Source organism: Trachypithecus francoisi, unplaced genomic scaffold (genome assembly GCF_009764315.1).
Source record: "Trachypithecus francoisi isolate TF-2019V2 unplaced genomic scaffold, Tfra_2.0 Lachesis_group0, whole genome shotgun sequence".
Classification (NCBI taxonomy): domain Eukaryota; kingdom Metazoa; phylum Chordata; class Mammalia; order Primates; family Cercopithecidae; genus Trachypithecus; species Trachypithecus francoisi.
Genome location: NW_022681453.1, coordinates 18,079,823 through 18,093,551, shown reverse-complemented (window position 1 = coordinate 18,093,551; position 13,729 = coordinate 18,079,823). Strand labels below are relative to the sequence as shown.

The 13,729-nt window shown below is 59.7% G+C and overlaps 1 protein-coding gene across 10 annotated transcripts; it reads right to left on the bottom strand.

Moving 5' to 3' along the window:
- Positions 1-776: 776 nt before the first annotated feature.
- Positions 777-13,243, bottom strand: SEMA3B (semaphorin 3B). 10 transcript variants are annotated; one of them, XM_033208158.1, is made up of 19 exons: positions 12,896-13,243; positions 10,175-10,662; positions 8,581-8,769; positions 7,648-7,820; positions 7,432-7,494; positions 6,918-7,037; positions 6,746-6,839; positions 6,436-6,555; positions 4,500-4,645; positions 4,297-4,408; positions 4,115-4,199; positions 3,888-4,032; positions 3,365-3,584; positions 3,013-3,104; positions 2,892-2,933; positions 2,486-2,643; positions 2,327-2,382; positions 2,098-2,237; positions 777-1,644 (listed from the first exon to the last, which is right to left on the bottom strand). In XM_033208158.1, exons 3-19 carry the CDS (start codon positions 8,687-8,689, stop codon positions 1,240-1,242), a joined length of 2,280 nt encoding a protein of 759 aa, XP_033064049.1. In that variant the 5' UTR covers positions 8,690-8,769; positions 10,175-10,662; positions 12,896-13,243; the 3' UTR covers positions 777-1,239. The 10 variants fall into 10 exon arrangements, with proteins under 10 accessions (XP_033064049.1, XP_033064079.1, XP_033064097.1 ...); XM_033208188.1 differs by having other exon boundaries at positions 7,648-7,805; positions 12,896-13,241; XM_033208206.1 differs by having other exon boundaries at positions 4,115-4,184; positions 7,648-7,805; positions 12,896-13,240.
- Between the last annotated feature and the right edge of the window lie 486 nt (positions 13,244-13,729).

Below are 13,729 nucleotides of genomic sequence, written 5' to 3'. Positions count from 1 at the left end.
CAGGCAGGAGTGCAGTGGCGCGATCTCGGCTCACTGCAACCTCTGCCTCCCTGGTTCAAGCCATTCTCCTGCCTCAGCCTCCTGAGTAGCTGGGATTAAAGGCGCGTGCCACCACACCCACCTAATTTTTGTAGTTTTAGTAGAGATGGGGTTTCACCATGTTGGTCAGGCTGGTCTTGAACTCCTGACCTCGTGATCCGACTGCCTCAGCCTCCCAAAATGCTGGGATTACAGAAGTGAGTCACCGTGCCTGGCCCAGTTTTATTTTCTTCATAGCACTTAGTCCTGAAGTTATATTATGCACAATGTGCCCTGCGTGTCACTATTCCCAAAGGCCCTACAGAACCTATTCAGTCATGTGGAACCACTTTTTACTTTTCTTTTTTTTTTTTTTTTTGAGGAGTCTCACTCTGTCGCCCAGTCTGGAGTGCAGGGGTGACATCTAGGCTCATTGCAACCTCCACCTCCCAGGTTCAAGTGATTCTCCTGCCTCAGCCTCCCAAGTAGCTAGGATTACAGGCGCGTGCCCCCACGCCAGGCTAATTTTTTTGTATTTTTAGTAGAGACGGGGTTTCACCGTGTTAGCCAGGATAGTTTCCATCTCCTGACCTCCTGATCCGCCCGCCTTGGCCTCCCAAAGTGTTGGGATTACAGGCGTGAGCCACCGCACCTGACCGGAACCACCTTTAATCCTCACCAGGCAACTTTGGACAGGAGAAACTCAGGCCCTGACACCACCAGGAAGGTGCCCAAGACCACATAGCAAGGCCTAGAACTGGGGTTGTCTGCTGGGGCCATTCCAGCTTTGGCTGATAATGCGTTTATTGCGTTACTTTAGTACAGTCGGCCTGCCTTGCCCCACCGCCAACAGCCCAGCCTGTTCACAGTTTTCTGCTCACTGCTCATTACCCAAGGAGGTGGGGTCTGTCCCCCAGGGTGGGCACTCCAGGCACTTCCTTGGCCCTGGACGTTGCTCTGGAGCCCAGCTTCTCCGTCCCTTCCCTCCCGGCTGAATCCTGCGCCCGGCCTGTGCCACCCTTCCTGGGGCTGCTACATTCAAGGGTTATCCTGTTAATAAATAAGCCCGAGCAGCTGCCCTCAGCCAGGGCCTGTCGGTTGGTGTCTCCGTCGGCCTGGGACTCCCAATGTGCCCGGCCCCAACCCGTCTGTCTTTTCAGGGTCTGTCTGGCTCCTCTCCCGCCTGTATTCTGCTTGGTTCCCGGCGTGGGGACAGTCTGGTCACCAGTGCGTTGCGCTGCGCGGCCCCCGCTCAGCACGTGGCTCAGGAGCGTGGGTCCGCCGGTTACGGCCCTTCCTCCGCGACTCCGGGGGCAGTGACTGCAGCGCAGGCTGTGGGCGACACATGCGCAGGGAGTTCGCGCTGCCACCGCCGCCCGGCTCCACCAGCTGTAGAAAGTCCCGGTACCAGAGTTTGGGGCCCGGCGGCGCGGCGGGCGCAGCCTCCTCGGCCCCCGCCAGCCTTTCGGCCTGCGTAGCACTCAACACGTGCAGCGACAGGCGACGCAGCGGTTGCGTAAAGCCCTGCTCCACTGCAGCGCACAAGTACACGCCCGAGTCCCGGCGCCGCAGCCTGCGAAGCAGTAGTCCCCGGGCGGTGCGCTCGGTGCGCTCCTGTGCCAGCACCTGCGGGCGGGGGGCAGCGTGAGGCGGGGGTGTCGGGCGGGGAACAGGGCTTCCGGGCCCTAGCACGCGACGGAAGAAGCAAAGAGTCATTGGGAACCGAGGTGGGGCGGGAAAGGGGTGCCCCCGGGCGCACATTTTAAGGCTGTGTGTTTGGGAGTTGGTGGTCTTCAAGGGAGAATCCGAACGAGGCGCGGTTTACATGAACGTGGGGGGTAGGTCAGGGCTCTCAATGGGCAGGTGGAGGGCGGGTCTTCTCCCGAATTCAGGGGAAACGGGTCAGGAGCCCGGTTGGAAGCAATGGGGCCTCCGCAGCTTGTGGAGTGCAGGTGAGGGACCAAACCACGGGGCGGGGAGTGGGTCTGGTTGGGCGGGGCTTCGTTGGGTAGGGCGGGGCTTCTCCTGGATGCAGGGGGTGGGACAGGAGCCTGGCAGGGAGGGTGGAGCAAGGCTCACCTGGGTATGGGCTGTCACCCCTGCGCGCTGAAAAGTCCACTCCACGCGCGCCTGCAGCGAGCGGGGCTCACACTCGAGAAAGGCGCTGCTGCCCTCCACGCCGAACACTTTGTGTTCCAGCAGCGCGGGACGAGACGAGTCTTGGGGCGAGAAGAACGTCAGATTTAGGCAAGGTAGGGAAGGTGGGGCGTCTTCTGGGGCTGAGGGTAGGGACAGCTGGGAGACTCACCTCCGGAGCACAGCGTACTGGGGTCGCCATTCCTTACGTCTTGCCGCCGGAACCGCCTGTGGGGAACATCGGATCTTCCATGAGCCCTTCTTCTTTCAGCCCCAGGCAGTGAAAGACCCTTCGCCTCCCTCCCGGCGGCCCAACCCCGACCCCGCCCACCTCTTGACACTGGGCTGGAAGCGCGTGCACGCGACCCCGTCCCAGGCGCAGTAGGGGTCACGCGCCAGACAGCATTCGGCGCAGACGCGGCCGTGGGCAGCGCAGCGGTGCAACGCGATCTGGGCCACCGCGCTCCGCGAGGCTATGTACAGCTGGTGCTAGGGGGCACGACGGGCTCTGGGCTGACCGAGGGCGACCCCACGCCTGCCTCCCATCGGTCAGGGATCCCTTCTCCCACTCGACAGATGGGAACACTGAGGTCTTAGGCCTCAGGTCACACAGTCTAGCAAAGCCAGAGCCTGTACTGAAACGCGGGACTGCGAACTACCAAGAGGGGCCAGAGGCTTGGGACACTCCAGGCACAAGCTCAGTCCATCCCACCCCCACCCCCATCCTGGTCACTCACCCTCTTGGAGGAGATTTGCATGCTGGTGACAGCGGCCGAATCCTGAGAGGGAGGAGGGGCGACGGGGTCAGGGCTTAGTGGGGTGTGGAGGGGTCCCGGGCGACTGGGGGCGAGGCCTCACCTCAAACACGTGCAGCTCCTCCAGGAGCAGCCCCTCTGCGCTGGGCCTACTGCCTTTGGGGAGGGAGATCACCTTCAGCACCGTGCCAGCGTCTGCAGGAATGAGAAGGGGTAATGACCATTGGTGCTCCCGGACAGCTGAAGCTAGGGTCTCCTCGCCTTTGAGGCTTCTACCCTCAGCATATTTGGATTGTGAAGAGTGTGGACTGGAAGAGTGTGGGTTGGGCAGCTTCCAGAAGGTGGAGACACAGCCCGGGAAAGGATGTGGAGATGGGACTGAACAGGGAGAGCTTCCACTAGCAGCCCACAGGGCCTGGATGAGATCCTGGGGGTCGCTGTGGAGGGACCCTGACCTGTGCCAATGAAGAGGACGTCATAGTGTCCGTCAGCGGCTGCAACCCGGTCCGTGGCAATCTGAGTGAAGGTGTAATTGGCTCCAACTTGTAGGAAAAGAGGGCGCCCCCCAATGGGCAGGACAGAGTTGTACATGAGGGGGTGGTTCCGCGCAAACTGGATGACATCGTCGGGGAAGTCCTTGGTGGAACTGAAGGTACCAAAGGTCTTGCTGGGGCACTGGGGGTGGGGGGAAGAGAGGTACAGTAGGGATATAGATATGGGGGCCTGATAGGCGGCCCTTCATGCCAAGCCTCTGGGAACATGTAGGGGGATGGGGACAGAACCCTGCCCTGAGAATGAGAGAGGAGATGCAGCCTTGCCCTGGGAAGTCAGAGGCGGGAAACAAGCTTTGTCTTATGGAAAGGTTTTCCCACCCATAACTAGACGAAGAAAGCACATTTACCAAGAAGACCCCAGGCCAAGTTCTCAAACCCTTGAGGCTTTGAAGTGAGTTGTAGCAAAAGTTCCTGGGCTACGAACCATGCCTGGCCGCGGGTAGGGGACGCGACCCTGGTATGACACCCACTGGTGCATGGGCCCCTCCTTGTGTGCAAAGGGTCCCAGGAAGGCCCGGCGCACGTCGTTCATGCTGTACACGCACACTGCAGAACCCTGGAAGATGCTGCTGGAGGAGAAGACCAGGGCGGGGTGAGGGGCCCGGTGGAACCCAGCGGCCTGCTCGGGGCTCCCTACCTCCCGCCCCTCACCTGGACGTGGAGAAGACAGCATAGAGCAGCGGGGTCCGGTGGTCCCGCGAGGACAACAGAGACACATCCTCTGCGGGGAACGGGCCTAGCTGGGGTAGGGCGCACAGCCCCGCTGCAGCGGGGGCTCCTGGAGTCTGCACCGCTGCCCCCCTCCCCAACCTCATACCCACTCCCGCACTCACGGAGCTGATCGAAGTGGGTGTCGCCCTCGACGCCCGGCACTGAGCACACCAGCCGCGCCTTCAGAAACGTCGTCCACTTGTTGACCAGGCTGCGCTGGCCGCCCACGTCGTTCTGCCGGGACGATCAGAGGGGATGAGGGCGAGATCAGGGCTGGCAAAGGGGTAGGGGCAGGGTCGCCGGGTGTGGCCCAGGGACTCCTTACCCGGCAAATCTGGCCAACGCGGGACACGGACAGGCGTCCCAGTGCCGGCGCCGCCTCTACCGCCGTCTCACGAAAGAAGAAGTAGATTTTGTCGTCGTCTGGGTTCTCGCTCTCCGGGATCCAAAATACCTTGACAAACTTGGGCTCTGACCGCGGCAGGAGGCATAGGTCAGCGGGTCCTGGCCTCGCCTCCTGATACGAGACCCACGCGCTGCTTCCCCTTCCCGTAGCGCGGGCACAACACACGGGATCACAGTGTCTGACCACCCAACCTCTAGGACCACGTCCAGTTGGAGCTCTGCGCCTACCAAATCCAAAGGATCAGGGCCTGCGAGGCAAGAAGCAGCCGCGAGGGGGCAGCAGAGACCGTGGCTACCTGGCGGCCCAGGCGGGAAGCCCGGCTAGCCTCCGATCTCGCCCCACAGAGTCGCCCTTAGGCTTGGATAGGAGGGAGATGAGGTAATCTGGTTTCACCTTCACTCATGAATCGTCCTCCCTAGCATAACCAGATGCTCCCCACTCCTGCTTCAAATCCTTCTGCTGGGTCCCATTGCTTTTTATTGTATTATTATTATTTTTTGAGACTGTCTTGCTCTGTCGCCTAGGCTGGACTGCTGGATCTTGGCTCACTGCAATCTCAGCCTCCCCAGTAGCTGAGATTACAGACACAGCCCACCACTACACCGGGCTAATTTTATTTTATTTTATTTTTTGAGACAAAGTCTCGCTCTATCGCCCAGGCTGGAGTGCAGTGGCACAGTCTCCACTCACTGCAACCTCAGCTTCCTGGGTTCGAGTCATTCGCCTGCCTCAGCCTCCTGAGTAGCTGGGATTACAGACACACACCACCACGCCCAGCTAATTTTTGTATATTTAGTAGAGACGGGGTTTCACCATGTTGGCCAGGCTGGTCTCAAATTCCTGACCTCAGGTGATCCGCCCGCCCCAGCCTCCCAAAGTGCTGGGATTACAGGTGCACACCACTGCACCTGGCCAATTTTTGTATTTTTTACTAGAGACAGGGTTTCACCATGTTGGCCAGGTTAGTCTCAAACTCCTGGCCTCAGGCTATTTGCCTGCCTCAGTCTCCCAAAGTGCTGGGATTACAGGTGTGAGCCACTGCGCCCACCAGCCCCTAGTCCTTATTTAATTTTTATTTTATTTAGAGACAGAGTCTGCTCTGTTCTGCAGTGGCAGCATCATGCTCACTGCAGCCTCCAACTCCTGGGCTCAAGTGATCCTTCCATCTCAGCCTCCTGACTAGCCAGGACTACTAGGTGTGTGCATGCCACTGCCCCCAGCTAATTTTATTTTCTTTTTTGCAGAGACAGGGTCTTGCTTTGTAATTTGTAACCCAGGCTGGTATGAAACTCCTGTCTTCAAGCAATCTGTCTGCCTCACCTCCCAAAGTGCTGGGATTACAGGCACAAGTCACTGTGCCCAGCCCCCATGGCTCTTAGAATAAATAACTCTGGCCCCTGACAGTCCAGGCCCCCTTATCATTACTAGCTCTGCAAGTCTATTCCTTTGCTTGTTCCTGCATCCAGGCCTTTGCACTAGTTGCTCCCTCTGCCTGGAATGCTCATCCCTGAATTTTGCTGGCTGGCTCTCTTGTGCTTGGGAATTAGCTCATACTCCCCTCAGTACAGCGGCTTCCTTTACCCAACCCCCTCCACCCACCCAGTCTCCTTTTCACTTCCTCCCTTGTCTCTGGCCTCATGGCCATTGGACTTGATCTTATCATGTATGTGATCTGTGAACTCAGAGGTCACAGTCATACCTGTCGTATCTGTCTCTGTGACACTAGTGCCTGATTAAGGAGGGTATTTGGTAAGACCTGGCCACACCCACTGCTCACTTACTTTATGGGCCTTGCTTGACACCTGCCCTGTGGGAGGGTGACCGCCTCCTCCCACCAACCCCACCAGCCTCTCACCATTGAGCCAGCGGGAGTCGTGTGGCTCTGTTCGGAGACTCGGACGTTGGCCCAGGCTGCGAAAGATGGTAAAGTCTCGGCCCATGAGGTCTGCTGCCACCCCTGAGTAAAGCTCCTCCCCTACAGACAGAGCAAGGGCTGCTCAGCCAAGCAGAGGGCTCTTGGGGCAGGAAGGCCTGGGGAGCTCTGGGAGTTCTCAGGGAGTCAGTGAGGCTATGGGGGAATCCCTGGAGCTCTTGGGGGTCTTGGGACTTTGTGAGGTTCGGCAGTTTCTAAGGGGTTCTGTTGGGGCCTTAGCCCTTGGACTCACCCACCAGCACGGAGGCAGCCCGATGCCTGGGGTCATAAGGACTCTTCCCCTTGCCGTCCTCTATCCTTCCTAGGTCCAGCCGGAGCACCGGCTCCTGGGAGGTGTGGCAAGTTGTGACTACCAGGCCCTTCTTACCCTCCTGACCTCCCTCCCTGCCTAGATATGGCCTTACCTCTGCCCGGTGGCCCACTTCCACAAAGGCACATGTTGGGTGGAAGGCTCCCGTGCCACAGGCCAGCAAGTGGGTGTGGTTGTAGGCGTGCAGCAACTTCACAAAGTTCATGCACTCAGTCTAGTAGGGTTGGAGGTGTGAGGTTTCCCCCAGGGATATGGCCTTAAGAGGTCCCAGCTCACCAGTGGCATCCTCACCCCTCCCTCTCTTTGGCATTGACCCAGGCAAGTACTAACATGGGCCACAGGGAACTGGGGGCCCTTGCTGACCAGCCCAGGCCTCACCAGGGTGGGCGTCTGGGGGAAGCACAGGCCTGCAAAGCCTCCATGACTCAGAGGCCCCCTAGAAGAATTACACGAGCCCCAACCCTGACTCACCACCCCCAGACCTCAGCCACCTCGACCTCCCTGCCCTCATCCCAGCCAGAACAGGCAGGCCTCTGTTTTAGCCCTGCCCTGTCTCTGGGGTGAGGAGCTGACCCTCCCCGCTCCCAGCCCGGACAGCCAGCACTCACACCAATGTCCTTCCCTGCCCAGTTGCACTCCTCTCGCCATTCCACAGGGGCCGGCCAGGCCAGCTATGGGGAGGTTGGGGGAGAGGGGACACAGCTCAGGGACTTGGGATATTCTCTACCTCAGGGAGCCCATTCCTCTGAGTCTCTCCAGGTAGGCTGGAGTGGGGTCCTAGGGCTCCTTCCCTGGGCAGTGCCGGGGTTGGGGGTCCCTGGCACCTTCTTGGCCCGCTTGCTGATGTTGTCCAGGCTGAGGGAGGCCACATGGTTCTCGGCACCCACAAACAGGCGTCCACGCTCCTCATCCACCAGCAAGGCCTCGTAGCAGCAGGTTCGCTCCAGGCTGAAAGTCTGGAGACCATGCCAGGCCTGGAGCTCTGCAGGGCAGGACACTGCTGAGGACTCACCAGACATGCTGGAAGCCTCCCCCAGGTCTTGCCTGGTGGTGACTCTATGGGCCAAGGTTGTCCTTAGGACCTGGCCTGTATACATGTGAGTTTACATGTGTGTGAGTTTACACACGCAAATCCAAGCCTACCCAGGTGCACGTGTGGAGCTGCCAGGGGAGGTGGTACACCCCCCAGGAAGAGGAAGGCAGGTTGAACTTGGGCATGCTCAGACAGGTGGTATCTCCAGGCAGGCACACTGGGAGGCCAGGCTTATGGACACCAGAGTCCTGGGGGAGACTGGCATGCAGGGATGGCCAGACCCCCAACTCCCAAAAGTCAGGCTGAGAGTTCCTTTCCTGCCACTCCACCACCAGCCTGAGCTCAGCAGAACTGCCTATTCACTGCCATTGCCCAGGGGCCACCTTCCTGTACAGGAGGCATGAGAAGGGGGCTCTGACTTCCCTGTTGCTCTGCTGAAGGAGTATCGCCTTGTTGGGGTTACTGAATGGAATAGAGACAAGGTCTGTTGCTATGGGGACAGGAGGGGTCTTCCTGAGAAAGCACGAAGAGAATGTGGGCAGAGGCTGGGGGCTGAGGCCCAGACAGGGTTAACTGGAGGTGGCCTGAGAGTGCCACTAATCCCACCAGAGTCTAGTGACAGGCATGCACATGGGGCAACAGCCAACACAGAGCCCCCTGGCCATACCGGGACCCTTTCCTGCCCACCTCAAGCTGGGCCCTCCTGCCTGCCAGGTGCACCTACCTTGGAAGGAGAGCCGAAGGCGTGGGGGGCTGGGGGCGGCACCCCCCAGCCCCACTGCCCAGAGCAGGGCCAGGCCCGGGATCATGGCGGCGGCCCCGGCCCGCCCCATCTCAGCAGCTCGGGGCGCTCAGGGTTCAGCGGGTGTGTGTGTGGAGGAGCCTTGAGTTGCCCTGGACTCTGCCCCAGGATCTGGAAGAGAAGGAGTCGGCAGAGAAGGCGAGGGCGGGAGGCTAGGGAGGGGGAGTCCCCAGGGATCAGATTACAGCCCCTAGGGGAAAGAGGCTGGGGGGTCACATTCCACTTCCGAACCCTCCCCTCCGAGGGTGCCCCGCCTGGCCACAATCACAGACACACCCACGCCACTGGGCACACCCTTAGGGTCACCCTGCACTGGCAGGCTACCTCACCACGTCACCCTTCCCAGTAACCTCCCCTCTTGTATACACACTCACAGACATTAATTCACAATGCACACCCACTTCATGCCAGCCTCGGCCTGGGAGGAGGGATACTGGGAGACATAGGCAAGGTCCCCATGTGAGAGAGGACAGAGCACCAACAAGGATGGATGCAGAGGGTGCCAAGTGCAATGAGCAAAACAAGCCAGTCAAAAGAGTGACAGTGACAGGAGCGGGTCAGGCCTCTGGAGGTGGCAGTGTCCCCATAGTCCCGCAGAAAAACACAAAGACACTTTTGAGGCTGGAGTCAAGGGTGTGGGTGCCTGTGAATGTGAATGTGTTTCCGAGTGTCCCCTTGTGATGTGTGCATGTGTGTAGTCTGTATGCACATGTGTATGCACAGGTTTACATGTCTATGTGCAAATATATAGTGGCATATTGCACATGTGTGGATATGGGTTGGTATGCACATGCATGTGGCACTATGCAATCTATGCAGTACATATGTGCGGTACGTGCATATTTTGCGCACAGATGTGTTGCACATTTGTGCATGTGCAAACGTGTGCACCCATAAGGGTGGACATGTCTCCGGGCATGCAAGTGAGCAAATCCAACTGCAGCATCAATCACTCCATTCCTCGGAGGGAGAAGTGCCACCCAGGAGACCCAGGACCTGGGCAGAAGCCTCAGCCTCTGACTTGGGGACTGCTCCCAACCCAGCTGAAGCAGCCTCTGCATCTGAGCTTGAGGGCTGTCTCTCCACACCCCTGAGGAATCAAAGAGGGGCAAGGTGAGGCAGCCCTTCACTTGTGCCCCAGCCTCCTGGCCTCGCTGAGCTGGCCTTCCCTCTCAGCGCCTCCACAGCCTCTCTGAGCCTCTCCCTTCACTTCTCTCAACCCTTGAGGCTTCCCCATCTTTGAGCTGCTTCACTCTAGGAGCCAGACACCTCCCCCGGGCCCTCAGCTGGGGCAAAGACCTGGCTGCCATGCCCACCCTCCTTCCCAGGGGCCAGCTGGGCAGGTGCTGGACACAGGAGCCCAGGGAGTGGGGCAAGGTTCCAGGTGGGATTAAGCAAGTGGAGCGGCTGCTGGGGCAGGTTCCAGGCCCCTCCACCCACACTCCTGCCCAGCTCCTGGCCCGGTCCCAGGCCGTCCAGGACCCCCACCTCCCTCCTTCCCCCCGCTGACACTTGCCACTGCCTCTTCTCAAGTTCTAGAGGTCTTCCAGGCCACCACCAGCTGCCTTCTCACACTCCACCAAGGACTCCCGCAGCGGCACCTCTCCACTCTGGCCCCTTCCCACCCTGGGGCCGCAGGGGACCCTCTGATGGCTCCTTTAAGGAGCAGCCCCCGCCCCCACCAGGCCAGCCACCGCCCCACGCGCTGTGCCGTAAAGTTTAGAGGGCGGATCGGGTGACCGGGCAGGCAGCCGGGACCGGCTGGAGAAGGCGGCCAGGCGGGAGTGGAATGGGCACAAGGGAGGGGCTGGTAGGGACAACCCCTCCCCTATTGGGTCTTAAGGCAGAAGTGTGCCCCAGGTGGTGGTCCCAGAAGCCAGGTGGCTGGCCAAGGCAAATGAGGAAGAAACCCCAGCTCCAGGGGCTCAGCAGGCAAAGGGAATCACTGGGTGGGGGCACCACCCGGGGACTCCAATATCTCACTTGTCCCTCACAGGTGGGAAGCTGTGGGGAGAGATAATGGGGAGCTCAGCTGCCACCTCAGTTCCCAGGGACCGGCTGGGGTGGGCGGGCAGCCAGAGGTCAGGGGAGAGGCTCTCAACTGGAGGTCGGATGGGCCCTTGGGACCCCGTCCCAGTCCTTCCTCACCACTTGGGCCACTTAGTACTTCAGCGACCTGACCAGCAGTGGCTTCTTCCACGACAGCCAGATCGGGGAGGGAGAGGAGGGCAGGAGAAGGGCAGATGCAGGAGGAGCAGCAAATCTCACTTCTGCACCACAGGGCGGGGCCCATCTGGAGTCCCCCATCCTGGACAGGTAGCTCTGCATCTCTGCTAAGAGGTTGTGGGCGGCCTATGACCACCCTTCCTCTGACCTCTCTTTTTTTTTTTTTTTTTTTTTTTGAGGCGGAGTCTCGCTCTGTCGCCGGGACTGGAGTGCAGTGGCCAGATCTCAGCTCACTGCAAGCTCCGCCTCCCGGATTTACGCCATTCTCCTGCCTCAGCCTCCCGAGTAGCTGGGACTACAGGCGCCCGCCATCTCGCCCGGCTAGGTTTTGTATTTTTAGTAGAGACGGGGTTTCACCGTGTTAGCCAGGATGGTCTCGATCTCCTGACCTTGTGATCCGCCCGTCTCGGCCTCCCAAAGTGCTGGGATTACAGGCTTGAGCCACCGCGCCCGGCTGACCTCTCTTTCTAAGTTGGAGGTGGAACAACCCCCACCAAACCCAGAGCCGAAACCTGAGGGAGTTTTACAGACAGGATGGAGCTCCTGTACCTCGAAGCCTCAGTTGGGAATGACTTGGGGTCTTTTCCTGAAGCTTAGTCTGGTGAACATGCCCCATTTGTAGCATGAGGGGTACTTCTCTGGAGGGACTATATGTTGATAGTGGCAGAGTGGAGCCCTCAAGTCCACCTGAGTGAATATACCAGGGCTTGAGAATGGGCTTTGATCCTTCCATCCCCAAAAAAGGCATTTTCCTACCACCTCCCAAGGCTGATGGGGCAGTGTGGGCATTCTAAGTGTTGCAGCTGTGTTGCCCAGCCCTGGATGCCTCCAGCCAAGCAGGGACAGAGGTGGGAGCAGGTCTCCTGGAAGTGGAAGTGGGGCCATGCTCTCCTTCCTGAGCCTGAGGACCTGGTGTACCTGGCCTGGCCTGGCCAGCTGGCAAGTGAATAACAGGGGCCAATGAGAGCCGCAAGGCCCTTCAGGAGGGCAAGTGGAAGGACAGATCCCTGCGTGGGCCCGTGGGCTTCCTGGATACGGCCTTTTCCCACTCTGGGAGTAGGTGCCTCTAGCCTTGGACCTGGGCAGGCTCTCCTGGCCCCATGCAAGCAAACAACATTCTTTGGCTGTTTACAGCTTTCCACCCAAGCAGCCAGGATTAGCAAGTACCTCAGAGGCCCCCATCCACTCCCACTGTGCACCCATAGGCCCTCACTGCCATGTTTTCCAGGCCCAGGGGCCTGGTCTCCATTTCATCACCCTGCACTTTCCTCCACTAGCCTGCATTCACTCTGGGAAACGGGACCAGGACCACCCCCCACCATTATCTTTCCAAAGGCCTGGGATTCAACCCCCAGCCAAAAGGACTGGGCTGTCTCTGTCCCCACTGAGTGCTGTGCCCTGTCCTCTGTCCTCTAGATGTGTACCCTCCCTTGAGTAGGAATGGAGGTCCCCAGGGATGGGAGGCCAAGTTGTCCCTGATTCCACATGGTCTCCTTTCCGTTCCTCAGCCCCAGGTCCAGTGTGCCGGGCCATGGGTAGGGCCCCCATGGAGGCCAGCATTCCAGGAGCAGGGTCACTGCCTGTGGATCACACTAGGGGCTGGAGCTCCTCGAGGATTCTACAATCAAGCAGCCTGGGCCTGAGTCTCAACAGAATGGGGCAAACCAGGGGAGACAGCTGGGGTCCCTTTTCCTGCCTGTCCTCCTGCCCTGGGCCTCTCTCTTTTGAGAGAGCTTCTAGCGACAGAGGTCTGTCTGGGTTCTTACTCCGGGGCTGCCTGTCAGTGGCATGGCCTGCCACAGCCTTGGCTTTTCCTTCTGGAAAAACCTGGATTGTTGTGCCAAATCTCAGCACCTGCCTCCCCACCCCTGGCCACCAGCTGGGCCTGCCCCTTTGCCCATGCCTAGACTCCGGGTGGTGTGGTTGGTGTGGGATACCCATCTGAGGAAGGCTGTGGCAACCCTCTCAGTGCAGCCTGGGCTGGATGGGATCTTGGGCGCCCCACTCATACCTGCTTTAGTCATCAGGGCTGGTGGCTCCAATGAACTCTTCCTTGTTCTGGCCACGTAGAAACCAGGTCATGCTGCCCAGAGGACTTAGGCACAGTAGGGACAGGCGTGGGCGGCCATAGGATCATCACCTGAGGCTAACTTCCCAGACACTCTAAGGCCCCGCCCCAGGAGCATCTCCTGGGGAAGCATCTGCAGGCATGTCCTCACCCCAGCCTGGTCTCCACATTCCCAGGGGACCCTGGCCCACCTTTTTGGAAGGATAAGCTCCTCCCCTCCTTTCCTGTTCCCCTTCCCTTCTGAGGGTCCTGTCAGAACTGAGATGGAGGTGCTGAGGGAGGGGCTACCAAGAACTCTGGGCCTTTGGCCGTGGCCCTCCCCCCACCCGCCCTACCCCTGCCCTCCCCCCCTGCACATTCCTCCCAGGCTGAGGTCAGCCCCTCTGGGATGCGGGAGCCCCCCCTCTCCGACCAGCCACATCACAGCTCTTCCCTCACTCCTGTTTTCCTCATTGCCCAGCAGGGAGGGGTGGGAGGAGAGGGGGCTGGGGGCGGGGCCTCCCTCTCCCTCCCTCCTCCCAAGCCCGGCAGGGTGGAGGGGGCTGTGCCAGGAATGCTGGAAAGTGAACTCTGAGGGCACACTGCACTCATGAACAGACATTCACATAAATACTGCATTCTCCTAACTGGCTAGGGGAGAGCCTCCCAGGAGTGCTGGGTAGGGGGCTGTGAATGCTCTGGGGAGGGCTGGGGAGTCTGGAGTCAGCCCCAGGGATCAGCCCCCTTGTTAGTCCAGCAGGAGGTGGGGTTGACTCCCTAGCTGGAGTCTGCACCTGT

Coding starts and splice junctions, on each gene's coding strand:
- SEMA3B (XM_033208158.1), bottom strand. CDS start 8,689: ATGGGGCGGGCCGGGGCCGCCGCCATGATCCCGGGCCTGGCCCTGCTC. Junction 4,646..6,435: donor CGACTCCCGCTGGCTCAATG/GTGAGAGGCTGG, acceptor TGCCGCGGTCAG/AGCCCAAGTTTGTCAAGGTA. Junction 2,238..2,326: donor CAGTACGCTGTGCTCCGGAG/GTGAGTCTCCCA, acceptor TCTCGCCCCAAG/ACTCGTCTCGTCCCGCGCTG.